This window comes from Triturus cristatus, chromosome 3_2 (genome assembly GCF_964204655.1).
Source record: "Triturus cristatus chromosome 3_2, aTriCri1.1, whole genome shotgun sequence".
Taxonomy (NCBI): domain Eukaryota; kingdom Metazoa; phylum Chordata; class Amphibia; order Caudata; family Salamandridae; genus Triturus; species Triturus cristatus.
The window spans coordinates 1,050,328,248-1,050,347,730 of NC_140584.1; the positions used below are offsets into that span (position 1 = coordinate 1,050,328,248).

Consider the following 19,483-nt stretch of genomic DNA (forward strand, 5'->3'; position numbering starts at 1 on the left):
CTGTGCATGGAGACCCACCCCAACACGAGTGGCCCGGTAAGGTGAAATCCGACCTCAGAAGACACCCCTGTAGAAAAGAAGCCGAAGTGCACCTACGTCCCGAGCCCTCCAACTTACCTGCCCAGCTGTTGGTTCCTCCTGGAAAACCTCTTGGACTGATCTTGCAGCTAAAAACCAAAACCGGCAATCCCCATTGAAAACAACAGGGCACCCAATTCCAAAACAGCACCCTGCACCCGGCCACCCCTGTGCCGTATGGGTGTACTTTGTGTGCTAAACCGGATCCCCTTTGCCCTGAGCCTAAAACCAGGAGCTTTGCTCCCACAACCTTGTGTCCTGCTCATAAGCAGCCACCAACCGGAGGCCCCCCATCGCCCAATGGATAACATTGGGCCTTAGCACTCTGCACCCGGCCACCCTAGTGCCACTGAGGGTGCTTTGAGAGTGTATCCTCGACCCTGGGGAAACCCTGGTTCTAACTCCAGAATACCAACTCCCACAAACTTGTATTTGTCTGCAAACTGTTAACTTCATTTTTCTCCAAAGGAATACATTGACTGTTTTCCCTTGAAAATTGTTCTAAGTGTGGAGTTGGTTGAGGGGCGTAACACAGGCCCCCTTCGCAGCTGTGCTGCCAGCAACCACTTACTTTACTGTGCAGTGCAACTACTGCACTGCTCTGGTGTTTAATATACCTCATCATCTGCCAGGAGGTGGTTTCGGTCGCTCCGACCGGCCAGACTGGCTAAACTGTGCTCTCACTGGGGCGTTTGCGACATTGTCCATTAAGTCATAACCTGGGGGTTGAGAGCGGGCGGAAGTTATGTTTGAAAGTTAGTTTCGTTTTTGAAGCCGCCAATACTCGCACCACCGCCTGTCCTCTCATCATGGTGCCCTGCTGTGACTGGCCGGACCAGGCTACTTGGAGGCTCCTCATCGAGGCCGTTGATCTAGCAGTCACTCTGGAGACCGATGTCCACCTACCCATGGAGCCGCTGCCGCTGCTACTATTATGCTGCAAAGGCAAATTGAACGGACGGTTTTGAGGACACTCATGCACAGCGCTGGTGAAATACGAAGGCCAGCAACCACGCTGCCGGACAGTCAGCTACCCTTCAAAGGGGTGTGCTCAGAGAAGGATGCCAGCCACATTTATGTGGAATAGCTGGCACCGGAACAAAGCCTGGCCCCGGAAGACTCGGTCCACCGAGGTCAGGTGAGCTTCAATCATCTTAGATTTAATGGTATTATTATATCTATAGTGTGAACGCATGAGCCAAGCAGTTCACACCTCTTGCTGGTTTGTATCATAGTGTCCAGAGGGCTGCAGCTATTATGTCTCACTTACCACTTACTTCATTGCAATGTCATTGTTGGTTAAGCCTCGTGTTAGTTAGGCACAATTACGTACCTTGCCAATTGACGGGCAGGGAATAATCCACTTGGCTAGGAAATAACAGTCTGTGCTTTAGAATAGCGATGTTGAAATTGAGCATAATTGTTTTCTGCACCAATATTAACAGTCGATTCTGAGGGATGCGTCATTTTATAGGCCACATATCTGCAAAAGTGATGCGGACTAACTAGGCCGTCTTCTGGGTGCATGGAACTAAGCCTACCTGCAGTGCGCTGATTCACATGCGCTCAAGAGGCGGCGCACAATTAAAAGAGGGGAGGGGGTTTTCGTGGAAGGAAGATTTTATAGTGTTGGCTTTTGGCTGCTTTTGTTTTTTGGCGTGCCTGTTGCAAGTGCAGTGCTTTCCCAAAGTATGCATGTTACTGTCACAGGTCCTCATATGCGCTGACTTTCTTTGACTGTTTCAGGGCCTATTAGGTCTGCTGTGCAGCGTCAGGTTTTACTGTTTATCTCCCACATATAATTACCAAACCTTGACCGCAGCTTAAATGAGGGAGTCTCTATCTTGGAAATCAGTGGAGCTGGCGGGCATCAGCTTTCTTTTTCCTTGAGGCAGCATCTGCCAGGCCCCGAAGGATAGATCATTTGACCAGTCAGTGTGTGGGCTGTTTGAGGCTAGTGCACCAGGTATTACTGTTGATTTCCCTCATAATGTGACAAAGATTACTTGCAGCAAGCCTAGATGCATGCAGTCTTTTCTATACATTGCAAAAAAATATAGAGCGTGTCTTGACAAGTTCAAAACTGCTTTGATTTGCAAATGTGGGCCAATTTTAATTTTCTAGTTTCCTAAATGGGGGGCACTTTTTGTCTGCTGCCCAGATGTATTTTCTCTCCCAGTGACGCCCTGGAGTGGGGGGTGTTTCTTTTCCAGTCTGACTGACAGACACAAGCGAGCTCTCTGGTAGCTCAGGACTGGACTGTCTGCAGCTCTTCATCCTATATTACCCTACCACGCCACCATTGCATTTTTTAGCCATATTGTACTGGGAGCCCGAGGCATGCTTTTCTTAATCTCAGTATATTTTCAGACAGACTGGCCTCCAAAATTTACTTGGTGCCTGCTACATAGTGTTGATCCACTATTGATGTCTTGTCAGGCTAAGCTAGTGTCTCACAGCCCCCTGCAAACTTCCTTCTAATGTGTCCTCTTTGCCATGAAAGGCTTTGCCGCAATTGTTTTACAGTATGGTCATCTTATAAAGAGGTTGTAGGTTAGTGAGATTTCATTTCAGGAGTTTTCTATTAGTTTCAAGATATCTTTAGAGCTTCTCATGCTTCAAAATATTGTAATTTCTGATATTTAGCTCTTTCAATGCATTTCATTCCATGGTTTAAATGGAGAGAAAGTGTCACTCTAAGTGTCATACATTTGGCAGCAGAATGTTACTCATAGGTATATTGAAACCATTGAAATGTTACACACAAGCAATCGCAAAGCTTGGCAGCTATGACAGACTGTGCGCATCAGAAATGAAGATGCTGAACATTGCGCAGTGCCTCAGAAAGGAATGCGTGCTGTTGTATAAATAAGAACCACGAACTTCAAGAAAACTATGTTGTGCACTTTGTATCAATTTGCATCAATTTAAAGATTTTAGAGTTTCTCGCTGCTCAAATGGGTGTCATTGCTGATACTTATATGTTTCCCTGGTCTTCATTGTCTGATTTTGCTCTTGAGAAAGTGTCACTCATAGTCGTTGAATGTCACTCATAATTTCACTAAAATTATGAAAATGTCACACATAAGCAATCTGAAAACTTGGCAGCTATGTTTATACTGTATTTTAGCAGGGCACTTAGCAAAATGTGACGGCGCATAATTCAGGAAACAGTGACATTTAGATGTGCGATTTCCACTGAGGGCAGCTGGTGCGCGGCCGCGTCTGCGCGGTCTTCATCCTTAGGGTGGAGCATACTATGGTGGGGCTGGTCATTCTCATGCACATGCCACTTTGCGCAATTTAAAATGCGCTTGAGTTGGGAGGCGGCTGAGAGGGACCGTGCAGCCCAGGACGGACTGGTGCGGCCTTAATTTACTGATTGCCAATGCTAACCTTGCCGGTCATGGGTAATTGCCCAACCCATAGTTTCATTGGTTTAAAAGGTTTTCCCTTTTGTCTATAATGCAGTGTTATCTTGCTTTTATTGTTTCTCTTCGGGCATGATCATTACCTGCTGGCTGCCACTAGCGCGCCTTTAGATTGTTTTCTGTTCTCGGATTAAAACCGATGGAAGCTCGGCCACACCATAAGAAAATCATGGCTGCGCTTGTAGTTTGGTGAAGGAATAATGTTCACCAGGTTTTTAATGTTTTTTATTGCGAGAGAGAGTTTTGGTGAGGAAATAAGGAAGTTAAAAGGAAACATATTGCGAGGTGTTTTCCTGTGGCTGGTGAGGCATTTTTCCGTGGCTGATAGCTTACTTGGAGGGAGCCCATGCGACTACACCCCCAACAAAGAGTTAAACGCTTAGAGAAGTAAAACCGGCACATACTTCAAACAGCAAATACAAATGGAAAGCATTTTTACAGGGCTTCTACATCTGCGTCAATTATCCCTGATTAGTAATTAGAGGACACGAAGAGCAGGAAGTCATTCTACGAATAAAGCAATACGAACTTGTTTACATGTACTATTTAGTATCATGAAGAAGTTATAATGTGCAAGGTGGTCTTTTTTCCCAAAATGTGGGAACAGCGCGGTGTGTATATTCAGGCATATGACTTCCTGTATTGTTTGGTCTCATCTGGCCCCCGTATAGTTAAGGTTCACATGCAGTGCTTAATTTGTAAACAATTAGGTGCCAGGGCCCTCGCCAGAAGGCTACTGCAACTTAAACTATCCATTGTTGCTGCCAATGACATTACCAAGACAACTACTAACCCTCACACTTTTGCAGGTATTACAATTCATACTATTCCCGGCCCCCAAAGCTCGAGGAATGGCTTGCATGGCAGTTATTAATCATTGTTAACGTTTATTGAATTAATGGCCGGCTGCTGTTGTGGACATCCCTATTTCAGCCACCTGCTCTTCGATGGGGCAGGCGGTCATACGTGCAGGTGCTGACAATTTAGTTCTGGTGCTGAGCACCGGAAACCACAGGCTCAAATTAAGCATTGGATTTGATATTTCGTTTTTCACAAGAGAATGGACATTTAAGGGCTTATTATCCGTTGCTTTTATTTATTCAGTAGGGATAATTTAGAAACACATAGCATACCCTTTGAGTACACCAATGGTAATGGGGTGACATCTCTGGCTGATGAGAAATCACTAAGCCAGTGATTCGATTAATTAGATTATCTGGGTAGGATTCATGTTCACATTTGACCCTTTCTCATTTGCTACACAGCATGGGAGGGGCATTTAGACAGACAAGGCGCAAGTTGCTTTTCTGCCAGAGTGTCTTAAATCACAGTGTCGTGGAGTAGAGTGGGCTGTTATGGAGTGGCGTAGAATCTTGGAGTGGTGTAGAGTAGAGTTGAGTGGAGTGTCATGGAGTTGTATAGGGTGGACTGGCATAGTGTTGTGGATTGTCATGGAGGTAGTAGAATGTCGCAGATTAGAAGGGTGTAGAGTGTATTAGAGTGTTATATAGTTGAGTATTGTAGAGTGAAGCAGAGTGTCATAGAGTGGAGTGGCATAGAGTGTGTTGCGTAGAGTGGAGTACAGTGTTATAGAGTGGTGTAGAGTGGAGTAGATTGTTGTAGAGTAGGGTGGCATAGAGAGGAGTAGTGTAGCAGAATGAAATGGCATAGAGTGGAGTAGTGTCTTAGAGTAGAGTGGCATAGAGTGGCATGGAGTGTAGTGGTCTAGAGTAGAGTAGTTGAGTAGACTGGAGTGTAGTGTAGAATATAGTCGAGTAAAATGACATGAAGTGGCGTAGAGGGAATTGCATAGAGGGTCGTAGAGTGGAGTAGTGTCGCATAGTGGCATAGAGGGAATTAGAGCATCATAGAGTGCAGTGTTGTAGAGTGGATTAGAGTGGCCTAGAATGAGGTGCCATAAAGTACAGTGGTGAAGAGTAGACTGGCATCATAGAGTGCAGTGGTTTAGAGTGCATTGGTTTTGAGTAATTGGCATACAGTGAAGTGGGGTAGAGTAGAGTGGTGTAGAGTGGTGCAAAGTAGAGTGGTGCAGAACAGAGTGGAGTGGAGTGGTGCAGAGTAGACTGCAGTGCGTAGAGTGGAAAGGCGTAGAGTGGAATGACGCAGGTAGGGTCATAGAGTGCTATAGAGTGGAGAAGAGCGTCAAAGAGTGGAGTGTTGCAGAGTGGAGTAAAGTGGCCTAGACTGAAGTGGCATTAAGTACAGTGGTGCAGAGTAGATTGGCATAGAGTGGATTGGTTTTGAGTAAAGTGGTATAGACTGCATTGACGCAGAGTGCATTGGTGCAGTGGTGTAGAGTAGAGTGAATCAGATTAGAGTGGTGCGGAGTGGTGCAGAGTAGACTGCAGTGGAGTAGAGTGCAGTGGCATAGAGTCGAGTAGCGTAGAGTTCGGGCCATCAGCACAGTAATTATAGCATGCAGCTGCAGCATGGGTGCACCAGTTACCTCATATCAGTCCTTCAGCTAGGCGGCCTGCCTCATAAATTAAATGGTGCGCTTCTGAGCCTCTCAGTAGTGAAGATAGGTTGGTCCTCTCGCCTGTTTACCAGCCCAGCATAATCGTCCTTGTTGTAGCACATTCTGATGACCAAGTTATAGATAGAGCTACACTACTTTATGCGCATCATTTACATGTTATGTTACGTTATTTATGTTAATATACTGCATTCTATGGAAAATATGGCCCACGGCCCAAATGCCATGTCTGTGCTTAGTTAGATGTAAGCAAAATGTTCTATTTAAATGTGTTGTGTTGGACTGTTGTGTTTGTTCCATGCTATTGAAAAGTGCTCTTCGGGGCCACATTGCAGCCAGCTGTATAATATATCTGCGCTATGTGGGGTGTATGCAAGGTCTGTCCAGTGCGTTCTGTTTAACGCTTGTGTGTGTTTTAAACTACTTAAAATGCTCTTGGGAGGTGCGTGCCATCCAGCTATATGGTATTTCTGAGCTATGTGCTATATAAGCTCTACCCAGCGTGTGCTATTTCATGGCTGCGGGTGATGTACATTATCGAAAAGTGTTGTTGGGTGCTACAGTGCAACACAACAGTCAGCTGTACGCTCTATCTGAGGTGCACAGTCAACATACCTTTGTAAACTGGTTACTGAGGCTTAGTTTTTTTCTGGTTCCAGTACCCCCTGGGCCCCCACTCTGCCTATTCCTTGCATTTGAAATTTACATTTACTGCTGTAGAATGAGAATGCATTTCATTTAAAGGAATATAAAGTAGGGCTGCCAAAAGAAAAATGCCAGCCATGTGTTTAAAGAGCCTGGAAAAACCTAAATAGGGTTATAAATAAAAAGTATGTATTCATTTGTAATGTGGCTTTTCTGTCTTTGTTCCCTTTAATTATCAGTCATGGATCTCACCATTCAGGAAGCCCTAGAACACAATAAAAGTGCTTTCTATTTATATTTGCTGTTCGTAGTATGCACAGATAAGTGCTGAAAATACAGCTTTAGGTGACTGCTTATTTTTGTCGGTGGGGCAAAGTGGTAGGTGGTGGGCCGGGACGCTGGGGGGGGGGGCTCCATGTGCTTTGCAAGGGGGCCCCCTCATGTTTTGTTATGCCACTGAGTTGGTTTGTATGAAACACTGAAAAATTGAAAATGTACAAAAACTGATTTACTTACCTTGTCTCTAGGAAATGTCCCAGTGTGATATCTAGGCATATCACACTGAGTAGTAAAACGTTACTTAAAAAGTAACCTAAAAAAAATGTACTAAGTAATCTGTAAAGTAACTGATAAGTAATTTCGAAACATTGACTTACCTGTAATTCAATCAACTGCATTTGAACCTGTTTTCTACTGTAAAACATTGCATATGGTTTTGCAAAGCATTTATTTCACTTACCTGCACCAGGCTTGGCTTGGTTCTAGAAAAAAAATAACTAAATCATATTTTTTATACAAACACATTGGTCTAAGTTCAGACTTTGAGTGTGTGACATCATTTGCTCCCAGAGTTTGTACAACAAATGCTTAACACTACCCTCTGATAAAGCCTTACTGCTTGCCTACACTACAACAAATAGAGAGTAAGGTGCTCTCTACTTTTACCTCTGCTTGCCCTTGGTGTTCCACTGGACTCTGTGCACACTATACCTCATTTTGGTATAGTATATACAGAGCCAGCATCCTACAGTAATAAAGTCAAATCACAGCACTAAAAAAATCCCAAACCAATTTAGAAAAAGAGTGAATTTGATAAATAAAATGACACTGAATTGACAAACCTGAGTTATTAATTTTTTATTCTGAATTTTAAACTAGTGCTAAAAAGAGTTGCGATCCAACCACAGCCATCTGGTTGCATATGACCAAAACAATGGTAAGTTTTAAGGCTGAAAGTGATGGAGCACGGATGGGATACATTGACCGAGTTGGTCGCAGTCAAAAAGTTACCTTTGCGCTTAGAAACCTTTATGGACCAAGACTTCAGCAGGGCTAGTCAGCAGGCTGTGGTCGAAGCTGTGCTCAACATCAACGGGGAACCGAAGTCCTTAGTTTTTGTGAAGTCTTTGATGAATGAGGGAAAGTGAAGAGTGGGAAAATAGCTCTCAATGTCTATCGGATACCGGCAGTAGCTTGATTCAGTAAATCTTTTGACCTTTGGTCGTACAAACGTTTCTGGAGTTTGGGTTTTCCTCAGTGGGAAAATGCTGCAGGCTGTGTCTGAAGAGTATTGGACATCACCCGATACTGGTCAACGACAGTACCGCTGAATCAGATTTGCTGCTGCAAAGAACACAGCAGGATTGCAGCACACTCACCCCAACGGTGGTGCACCCTCGTTGATCAGCTTGGCAAGTTGTTTCCAGTCCCATGCTGGCTCTCAGGGCAAAGATTTAGCAAAACGTTTCTTAGTCCCAAGTTTCAGTAAACTTTAGGAGTACACATTGACACCAGCTAAGTGTCCAGGACCACAAGGACAGCACTTGGGGATCAAGACTTACTTCATCAGCATGCTAATTTGGAACTGAGGATCTGAGAATGCAGGAAAAGGCATCTTGAAGCTTGTGTGAGGTCAGCATTATGAACCTTGCAGTCCACTTCTTTGTTCTGGGTACATTAGATAGAGAAAGTCCAGTTTTCAGGTCTTATCTCTGGTCACAGACAGCAGGTCCAGTCCTCTTTTGTTCTTCCACAGGCCCAGAAGTGACCTGAGGAGGGTACTGAGGATTTCATATTTATGAATGGCACCACCCTGTGGTTGGGTGCAACTCAAAGCCACTTCCTAAGCAATGGGGTAGACGTTCTCAGGGGTGACTCTACCCATTTTTGTTATAAGGAACAATGGTCCCTAAACTGAAATAGAAAAACATACTGCACTGGGAATATAAATAATGCCCAGGAACCGTCCAATCAACTTTTAAACTGTCATTTTATTAATACATGAAATAAAAAATAATCTGTGAGGGCAGATACCTCTACGGGGCACACTTATACAGGTATAAAAAAAAAACATTCAGGCAAAAAAGCAAGTGACAAAAAATACACAGAATTAAAGTCACAACTCCACAAAACACAATGCTCCTTCTCGGTATACTGTTTGGATACAATGAAGCCAAGAAAGGCCTTGAATTCTTGGCGTGGCCAGGACTGAATTTATGTTATTGGGTATTGATCCCGCTTGCTGTTTCCGGTGATTCGTACTGGTTTTTTACATTTCCGAGAAATTACTTTTATATAGTTTCCCGATATAAACTGTGTGGGAATTTAGTTGGTGAAGAAGAGTACACTCTCCTGGAGCACCCTTGCTAGTCTGCATTGGGTGATGTGACGCCTTGGCATACTGCCATGGTATGATACATGAGGAGTTTTCCTACGGTTTTCATATTGATTTATTTTTTTCTCATATTGGTTTATGTATCCAGGTAATATTGTATTGTCCCGAGATTTGAGTGGATCGAATCGTTGTGGAGCTAATCACTCTAACCCGCCTAATTATATAGAATTAATTATTGGGTGCAGCAGTGTTGTGTTTTGCGAAGTTTTGACTATAATTCTTTGTACTTTTTGTCACTCACTTTTTTGCCTGTGTGTGTGTTTTTGATACTTGTATAAGTGCGCCCCAAGAGAGTAACTAACCCTAAAGATTATTTTTTATTTCATGTATTATTAAGATAATGTTTTAAACGTTAATTGGATGGTTTCTGGGCATTATTTATATTTCCAGTGCATTATATTTTTCTATTTCTGTTTAGGGACCTTTGTTCCTTATAACATACTACTGCCCGTGGTCTCTACACATCATTGGGTTTCCCTTGTGTCTGCAAACCAACCTACCTATTTTTGTAGCACTTCCTTAGTGGTCTACTACAAGCAACCCCACAGTGGCCCTTTCTCCCTAAATCCAACATGGCAGAACATTTCTTACCGTGGTCAGAGCTCCCTGTGCCCATCCAGAGGTGTGGCTATGCAAATGGCCAACCCTTCCCCTGTGGTTCTGAGGCAGCTCCCTCTCCTGTAGGGATTGGCGCCAGCCTAGCTAGAGGGCCAATGCAGGGGGTTCTGGCCTAGGTGTGAGATACATCTATCTTACACAGGGTAGCTCAACAATTGTTAAGTCTACCAAGAGCCTGGAGACATTTTCCAAGCCATCCTGTCAAGGAAAGGAGAACGCCTACACACACCCAATGCCCTGTTGTTTTCAGGAGAGGAATTCACACCTCACTACTGGGGAGCCATCAGGTGCCAGGTGACAGTTAAAATACTTACAGGAAGGCCTTAGAGGCTTTAGGTAGGGAAAAGTTGATTTTTCAAAAATACCTTTTCCTTAATAGTTAGATAAAATTCACTTTATCATTAACTTTGATCTAGTCTAACTATTAAAAAGAGTTTTCTGAATAATTTTTTAGCTGTTACTAAACCAAAATTAACATTAAAGAGTGTAATAATGTAATCCAGTGTTTCTCTATGGAATGAGTTAGACTTGCCACAACGAAAATAGCTTTTAGGCTTTTTTACCGTAAGGACATGTGGGACATTAAACTATTATATATCCTCATTTTAAATATCATGCATTCCATCTTTATGGGCACTAAGGCCTACCTTAGGGATGACATATTAGCATTTCAAATGAGTTTTAGACCTGTCCAAAGGGTTTATTTTGATAGGTCAAATTGGCAGTTTAAAAACTGATTTGCCAGGGGTAGTGCTGGGGTCGGGATTCCTGTATCACTGCAGTTGGTAACACAATGAGTGCTGCAGTTCACAGGAGAGATTTAACTAACAGGGACTGGATACACTTTGGGTACCATGTACTAGGGACTTATAGGTAAGTTAAATATGCAAAATGGGGGCATGCCAATTTCATCACGTTGAAAGAGGAAACACAGGCACTTTTTTCCACTGGTTAGCAAGGGCAAAGTGTACAGAGCTCTATAGCCAGCAAAAACAGTCAATGCAACAACCTGGGGAAATAAAAAAGGTGGTTATTTCCAACACCTGGTCAGTCTGAATACTACGCAGCCTTAGAGGTGAAAATAATACTTTGTTCTGTATTATTGTTGTTAATGACAGGACTGCTAATCTTGTGTATAATGCTTTTCTTTACATAAAGGTGATTCCAGGACGAGTGAGCAACCAGGCCTCACAGCCTTCCACACACTTTTCATGCGAGAACACAACCGTGTGGCCAGGGAGCTGCAGCAGATAAACCCTCGATGGACAGGAGAAACTCTCTACCAGGAAGCCAGAAAAATTTTAGGAGGCGTTCTCCAGGTATTATAGAAAGCACATTTATTTGACTAAATTTGAATCCCTGTTGAATTTGTGTTGTTTACACCAAAAACAATCATCTTCTATGAGAGTGCAACACATTTAATGTGCCTGAAAGTAGCAGATAACTTCTGATTGAATACCATGGCCTGACAGGGTCTAATAGTAGTGGCACGCAGGTTTATGCACCCACATTGCCAGTCCCCACCAGAGAAGGATTTTAAGATACTTTGTACAGTCCAGACACTGACCCCAGTGTTAGTTGCACCAGCTTTAGTGTCGACCTCCGCAGATATATTTCACAGTATGATTTGACTGAATTCATTTATTTCTGCTAGGGGTGTGAAGGAGAAGAATGGAAGCATTTTATGTATTGACTGGTGCATTTGTAGTGCAGTATCCTGGTTGAATGTAATTCGTAATTGCACAAAAGCCGGACGGATCAACATGGAAAGCTAAACCGTACTACATGGTACATCTACCTTTAAAGCCTGTTGGACTGCAGCTTTCTTGGTTGGACAATCCTATTTTTTTGTGACTGGGTCAAAGCGGAACTAAATCCTTTCCATGCGGGGTTGAAGCCCCCTCGTACAAACACAAGTGCGACAATGGAAGTGAGCTTGTATTGAGAACACTGTACTGGGTAACAATGGTAGTGAAATAGTGCAGGGCAAACTCTACATACTGTGAAGCAGTCAGAGTACATTGTAACGCAGATTGATCCTTTCCTGGTGAAACTATGCTATAGTTTACAAGAGTGAGAGTGATCCAATACTGGTGATACTCTATTGACTGTCTAATTTTCAGAGTTATCTGTGTACCAGGGAGAGTGGTTCTGTGCTTGAGATACTATCCTGGATTGTGTAGCAGTGTAAGTGATCTTGTGCTCGTGAGACTGTATTAAGAAGAGTGAGAGGTATCATATGCTGTTGATACTGTACTGCGGAACAGTGAGAATTACCCTGTGCTGTTGATGCTGTACTCTGTAAAAGTGAGAGTGATTGTGTCCTGGTAATAGTGAGAGTGGTCCTGCGCTAGTGATACTATACTGTGTAACAATGTTAGTGAAACTGTACTGTTGATGCGACACTTTGTAACAATGAGAGGGAATCTGGCTGGTGATACAATACTGTGTACCAATGAGAGTACACCTGTGCTTGTGACACTATGCTGTGAACACAGTGAGAGTGAGCCTGTGCTGGTGACACTATGCTGTGTAACATTGCAGTGCATAAAGCATGCCAGATCATAAGACCACAAATGTTTAATCTCACATTGGCCTGTCCTCATTAGACAGCAGCGGCTGTCAATAACCTAGGCTCTCTAACTCTGTACCACAGGCCTAATGAGGTCAGTCATAGCTACCCTGATGTATAAACTACCACAGCACATTTACGTAGACAAAGATCACCAGACCCATCTAGTCTTTCCATGTGCATATTTCTGCAACACTGTAGGCACAATACAGTGTCAGATTAGGTAAAAGCCTTGCATCCCCTATTGGCTGTTTGTTTTTTAAAAAAAATTAAATGTCCTTGTAATGTTTGTTTTCTTCCAGAAAATCACCTACAAAGATTACATCCCCCTTTTGATGGGCAATGAAGCAGCTGCACGAATCATTGGTACCTACCGGGGATACAACGAGTCAGTGGACCCACGAGTAGCAAACGTGTTCTCCATTGCCTTCCGCTATGCTCATGCCTCCATCCAGCCCACGATCTACCGCCTGCAGGATGGGTACCGCCCGCTGACTGGGGCAGCTTCTGAAGTTCCACTACACATGACTTTCTTCAACAGCTGGAGGGTCGTGAGGGAAGGTAAGAAAGTACCCCATCTTTCTTGCCAAAACAGCATGTACAACTCCTCCACATGCACAGCACACTACAAGGAGGTAAGGGATAGAGAGTTGCACTGAAAATCTACTGGAAGCATGCCCAACATATGCCCATGGATAGTCACGAGCAGACAGTGATGTGTTTTTCTTCTGGGCTACACCTATCAAATTATAAGCCATTACCAACTTAGTAATGTTGACAAAAATGGTACTGGAGGCACAGCACAGTCGAACTGAGGTTGCTAAACAAAAACGGTCACAGGAATAAAATTTATGATAAAGCATCTTGTAGGGGTGGGAAGGCAACTCTTAGAGACTTATCTTACATGAACACTCCCTGTTACAATAATCTTCAATGAGGGGTGGCCGTCTCTGAAAATGATCTTACAAACACCATGAGCCAAATGTACAGGACAGTGGTGATTAAGGTTCTGCCCAATTGCCTCCAGGAGCTTAGCTGCCCAATTTAGAGCTCTGTTTATGGCACATACACTTCCATCACCACTGAGCCAGCCAAGCTAACTCCATCAAAAAGGGTCATAGTTCAGCACCCTTTTTGACAAATGAGATGTACCACTAAGTGTTGCAGAGCCAGCATCATGAAGGATTGCTCTTTCAAAGGCTGGTGGACTGTCATGAAAAGATAATTAAACTGTTGAAAACATTCATGGAAATTCACCTGAATGCTAGGGAGACAATGAGTGTGGGCACTGACTCCTTGCTTCACTTTTGTGGGGTACATTTCCAGAATCCATATGAAAATACCACCATTCTAGAAAGCTATTGGTGCAAAGTCCACCAGACATTTACTCCCAAAAAGGCCTCATCCTGATAGAATCTCAAAATGTTGAGTATTATGTTATTGACCTGCAATAATATTGTGTCCGGAATATCAATTAATAACATATTGTAACATATTGTAAAGGTGAGCATATATATGGAAGATTAGATTTACTATTTGTTTTTTAATTAGGTTTTTCATAGTTAAGGAAAACTTCAAAATCTAATCACAGCTCAACAGGTCATCTGCAACAGAAAAGGTTCAACATAAGTGGCAGACATTTCTTACGTACAACCAAGGGTTCAGTCAGTGAATCAGAGATGTTACGTAACTGCGCAACTCATAAGCACCCCCTTTTATTTGGGATTCTCAACCTGTTGACTAACAACATTATCATTGCTAAGCAGGCCTAAGTCTTTGTGCTAATTTTTCCACGTCTCTAAGTTTTCTCCCACCAGGGGGTCTGTGCTTACTGCAGTCATGTCTATTTTTCCCACTAATGCCTACTCACTGACAAGCTTCTGCCACTCCTCAAATCTCAATCCCCCAGCCTATTTCCGAAGGATCACTATTCACATTTTAGTAAGAATTAATCCTAGAGTCATCTAGCTGAACTGCATGTGCATCATTCTTGGATGTGGGTAGAGGCCCAGAATGCAGTGTATAAGTTCTAATTTAACTAGTTTTCCATTAGTCCTCTTAAGACCTGGACAATCCCATTCCTAAGTATCTGTATCAGTCATGCTATGTGGAGTAGGTCTGTCCACTCCACATGACATCTGGGGAACTATCTGGTCACCGTGGGAGTATTGTAGCTCTACGGGTTGAAATAGGTCAATGCAAGTACCTAATGTGGGTGAGCCTGAACCATGGCTTTCTGGATACTTTACGAAAATAACAAAACACCCTAAACCACTGGCTGTCAATGTGTAGTCTCTGTCCCATTTAACCCATTTCTGTAGATCCTGATTTGGTCAGTTAGGATATATACACTGTAAAGTGTAGAAAGAGGACAACCATTTAGTCTCTGTCAGTACGGTCTTTAGGGTGCTAGATTCTGGTGGTTATCTGGAAATCACCTCCAATTTGGTGGGTGTGGTTCTTGACAATCTTGAGTAGAAGTGGAAATGATCCAACTGCACCCCCTACAGGATCTTTCCCTTGAGCCTGCACTGCTGTGCTTACCGCTGCTTGTGTCTTTTCCAGTTCCCTGGGTGTGCTGGTGCACTGTGCTCCCTGTCCTGCTGTTGCCGTCCTGGCCTGTGTGGAGCCCAGCGTGGAGACGAACTACATTACCCAGCGGCCCTAGCGGTGGACCCGGAAGCCGCCGATCGCGGTTTCGCGCCTGGAGGCGCTTTAAAAACGAACGCTGACACTGACAGAGCGGGTGATCTTTCCCTTGAGCCTGCACTGCTGTGCTTACCGCTGCTTGTGTCTTTTCCAGTTCCCTGGGTGTGCTGGTGCACTGCGCTCCCTGTCCTGCTGTTGCCGTCCTGGCCTGTGTGGAGCCCAGCGTGGAGACGAACTACATTACCCAGCGGCCCTAGCGGTGGACCCGGAAGCCGCCGATCGCGGTTTCGCGCCTGGAGGCGCTTTAAAAACGAACGCTGACACCGCATCGCGGGACCGCGCACGGGCGGCGCCGGGCTAAGCCCGGGCAAAGGGCGGGCCCTCTGTGGCCCTCTAGGAGCCGAAGGAGGCCGGGCCGGGCTCACCCCCTTGATTCTTTGCGGTATTGTTGTGACTCTGCGGTATATCATAATCGTGGTTGTAGTTTTTAAATGTTCATCTTGTGTATTGTATTGTCATTTATATTTTGCGTCTAGGTATTGTTAGATGTGCTTTACTAGGGTTGCGGTCTATTAGCTACATGATCATGGCCAGCAACAAGGGCACACTAGATGGCTATGTCTGGAAAGTTAATTCCGGGGCAGACAGAGAAACGACCCTTGCCGAACTAAGGGCGAAACGTCGCAGCTCTGTAGAGCATATAAAAAATATGTCCACAACTTCAAATTTGCTCGATAATGTTAATTCATCTCATAAAAGCCCCCTCCCCGATCACAAGACTTTATCTTGTTCGGATAACACCGACAAGTCAATACCTCCTGGTAATCCTTCCATGTATGATCTATTGGAAGATTTGTCCTTTACCACCTCACCATGTCCTACAGAGGTAACTTCTCCGCCAGTCGTATCTAACGACTTACAAATAGTGGCATCATCATCTCAAAACACTATTTTCTCAGGGGCATCTAAAAGAATAGGTCCATTGCCAAAGAAAAGGAGGAAGCTAGATCCAGTAACCTGTAAAAATAAAGGCAAACACAAACCCAGCCACAAATCGAATCGGGCTCACACTGCCAATAGTCCCATCCACGTTGCCATTGATACACCCCTTCCTGGTACCTCGGTATCGTGTTCTGTAAATGATATCACAATAGCAGAACTAATGGGCAACATAGACAAATTGTTCAAAACCCATTTGATACCCATTTTGGATAGTCTAAAAAATATTGAAAAACGGCTGGTGAAAGTAGAATCTATAGTTATTAATAAAGGAGACTCATGTAAGAGTACTGCAAAACTAACAATGCCGTCCTCTACTGTGTCCGTTCCTGCGGTATCACCTCCCATTCTACTTTCACACCAGATAGTTAGCCAGGGAGAGAGTAGTATAAATAATGCTACAAACACCCACGCAGGAAGAACCAGTATTGCCAAGTCAATCCAGCCAAAAAAGGTCATGCCATGTCAAGGAGGAAATATTCTATTACCTGGGGTAGTAAATTCTGACAGCGAGACTCGTCGTTTAGCCCCTATGGCAAAGATGCACGATTCTCCTACTGTTAATCTCCCACCAGAGGCTGTACCGCTTGTAGTGGTGCTTGCGGGTGTTCCCATTTTGAAGAGCGAGGTTAAAGAGGGATATTCCCAATTAAAAAACAAGGTGATTCACTGGTTGGGACAAAATCGTCCCCTCCCCTCGTACATTAATGGGGAAATCCTACATGTTAGGCGCTTATCATGGTTGGGTAATACACCAAAAAACATAAAAGGCGACATTATCCTGGTTAACTTCAGGGACCCCAGGGCTGTTAATTACATCTTAAACTGGCATACAGATCATGGGAGGTCCGTTATTACCACCTGGGAACTGACTTACTTCTTTCCTAGACCTAGGCCAGTTTCTAGTTTTAATCTTGGGACCTCATTATGTAACCAAATAAATGCCCCAATTTTGACGAGTAATCGCTTTGAGGTGTTAGCCAAGCTCGAAGATGTAGATTGACTCAATAACAATCTGGTCACGACAGCGAGCCCTGTTCAACCAATGCTTGATCCATTTCTCTCTAGAAATAAGACAAGAAATCCCCAAAAGGAAGCAATTATAGACACCTGTCCAAAACAAGTTTATGATCTTCCATTGACCACTATTTGCCCCAGTAATGCCCAGGGATCTAAGGGGAGCTTATTGTCCTGGAATATTGCTGGGTTGATTTCCAAACTAGATTCACCAGACTGGCTTACTTTTGTCAACAATTATGACCTTTGCATATTCCAGGAGACTTGGTCATGTGAACCTTGTTTTGTTCAGGGATATCTTAATTACTCTGTGCCGGCTTCTAAGGGCCTTAGGGGCAGACCTATGGGAGGACTAACAATATGGGTTCGCCAGTGCCTAAAGCTGGTTATTAAAGTTATTGATATTAACAACCAAGACATCCAACTAATTAGACTGGAATCAGATAAATTGGGAAGATTGGACATCTATAATGTATATGCCCGGAGTAATAAGGGTAGAAGGTCCGATACTTTAGTCGCTCTAAGTAGTCTACTCGACACCCATTCTTTAAACAATAACATTGTCATTGCGGGTGATTTTAACAGAACTTTTGAACCCCTACTTAATAATGATGACTTATTTGGTGACGAGGAGGACCAACAATGGGGTGTTCCCAAATTAGAGCTTCCACCGGTTTTGCGGTGGACTTCAGATGTTATAGCCCTAAATTCCTTATGTTACGAAAAGGGCTTAAGAGCCCTAAATGGTAGGACTAGCGGCGACAGGAATGGGTCAAATACATTCGACAATGGCCGACATACCACTAGAATTGATTATGTGATATGTAGCCTAAAACTATGGCCCTTGATCTGTGATATGGAGGTTGTAAAGAGGATACAGAGCGATCATAATCCTTTGTGTACCACTCATAAATGGTGGCTTTATACCATTTTACCACCTTGTCCTTTCGCGACTGCTCCCCCACGGGTCGTTCCTACAAACGACATGCGGAGGCTAAGATGGGAAAAGGTAGCAACTAACCACCAGGTCATTGCCGCGATTAATTCACGGGTGGACACTGTAATATCGGATATAAAGAACCTAAATTCACTTGGAAGTGGCTTAGGTGAAGTTGAAGGATTACACAATGCTCTTTTTTATAAGATCAAGGAGTATTTTCTGAAACCTGTTAAAAATAAAGGCAATAGAGCTCTTAAACCTGCCAAATGGTATAACGAACAATGCAGGAAATCAAGATTAGCCCTAGGTGAAGCTATTAAAGGGGGTCAATCCACTCTAATTCAAGCCGCTAGAAAGAACTATAAAACTAGCATATCCAAGGCCAAAAAAGCTTGGGACGAACATCACTGGATCGAGTTAAAGGCAGCCAGTGACAGTAGGGACTCCCGGTTATTTTGGCATATTGTCAGATGGGGTAAAGCTGGTTCTCCGGGGTCCCCAAACAACAATGTGCCTGAAGAAGCATGGACAAAATTTTTCAAAAACCAGTATGCTGCTCCAAGAAATGACAGCATGGCTCAGGAGCCTAGGGTTGACCTCCCTAAAGTGAATCTTTTTGGCACTGCTGAAATCTTGCTGGCCCTGAACACGGTTGCCTGTGGTCGTGCTCCTGGTCTTGATGGTGTGCCAGCTGACTTATTTGTAAATGATAAGGATCGCTGGTGCCAGTATATTCACCTTCTTATCAATGCCATAGCCTTGGGTGCTGCGGTACCAAAATCCTGGCAGGGTGCAGTTATCATTCCTATTTTTAAGAAGGGTGACCGATCCCTACCAGGCAATTACAGGCCAATAAGCCTTATTGATACCATCCAAAAGGTTGTGGGACGTGTGATCGTCAATAGGCTCCTGGAATGGGCGGATGAGACAAATGCTCTCTCACCATTCCAGGCTGGCTTTCGACGGTCCACAAGCACGGTCGACCAGGTAGTCCGTTTTACCCTGTTACAATGGAAGACGGTGGTCCTGGGTAAAGGCAGCTTGTATGCAGCCTTTGTAGATCTACGGGCCGCTTTCGACCTTGTCCCTCGCTCTAATCTTTGGACGGTTCTAAATAAGCAGGGTCTCCCCAGCGATCTACTGTCCTTAATAATGAGGCTACATTAATCTAATTATGCCAGAATCCAGTGGGGAGGACTCGGTTCGGTAACCACGGACTTCCCTGTCGAAAGGGGAGTCCGGCAGGGATGTTCGATGGCTCCCGTTCTTTTCACCCTATACATCAATGATGTGGTAGCCCGTATGACCTCTGCACAAGTGGATGCTCCCTTTTTAGCTGGGATAAAAACTCCTATTTTAATGT

The 19,483-nt window shown here is 44.0% G+C and overlaps 1 protein-coding gene across 1 annotated transcript in view; it reads left to right on the forward strand.

The window, feature by feature from the left end:
- LOC146859090 (myeloperoxidase-like) overlaps window positions 1–19,483 on the forward strand; it is a 111,506-nt gene that overhangs the window by 71,056 nt on the left and 20,967 nt on the right. Inside the window, exons 9-10 of the mRNA XM_085649742.1 lie at window positions 11,102–11,262; window positions 12,818–13,076. Of these exons, the coding sequence (XP_085505868.1) occupies window positions 11,102–11,262; window positions 12,818–13,076 (420 nt within the window). The remainder of the gene's footprint in view (window positions 1–11,101; window positions 11,263–12,817; window positions 13,077–19,483) is intronic.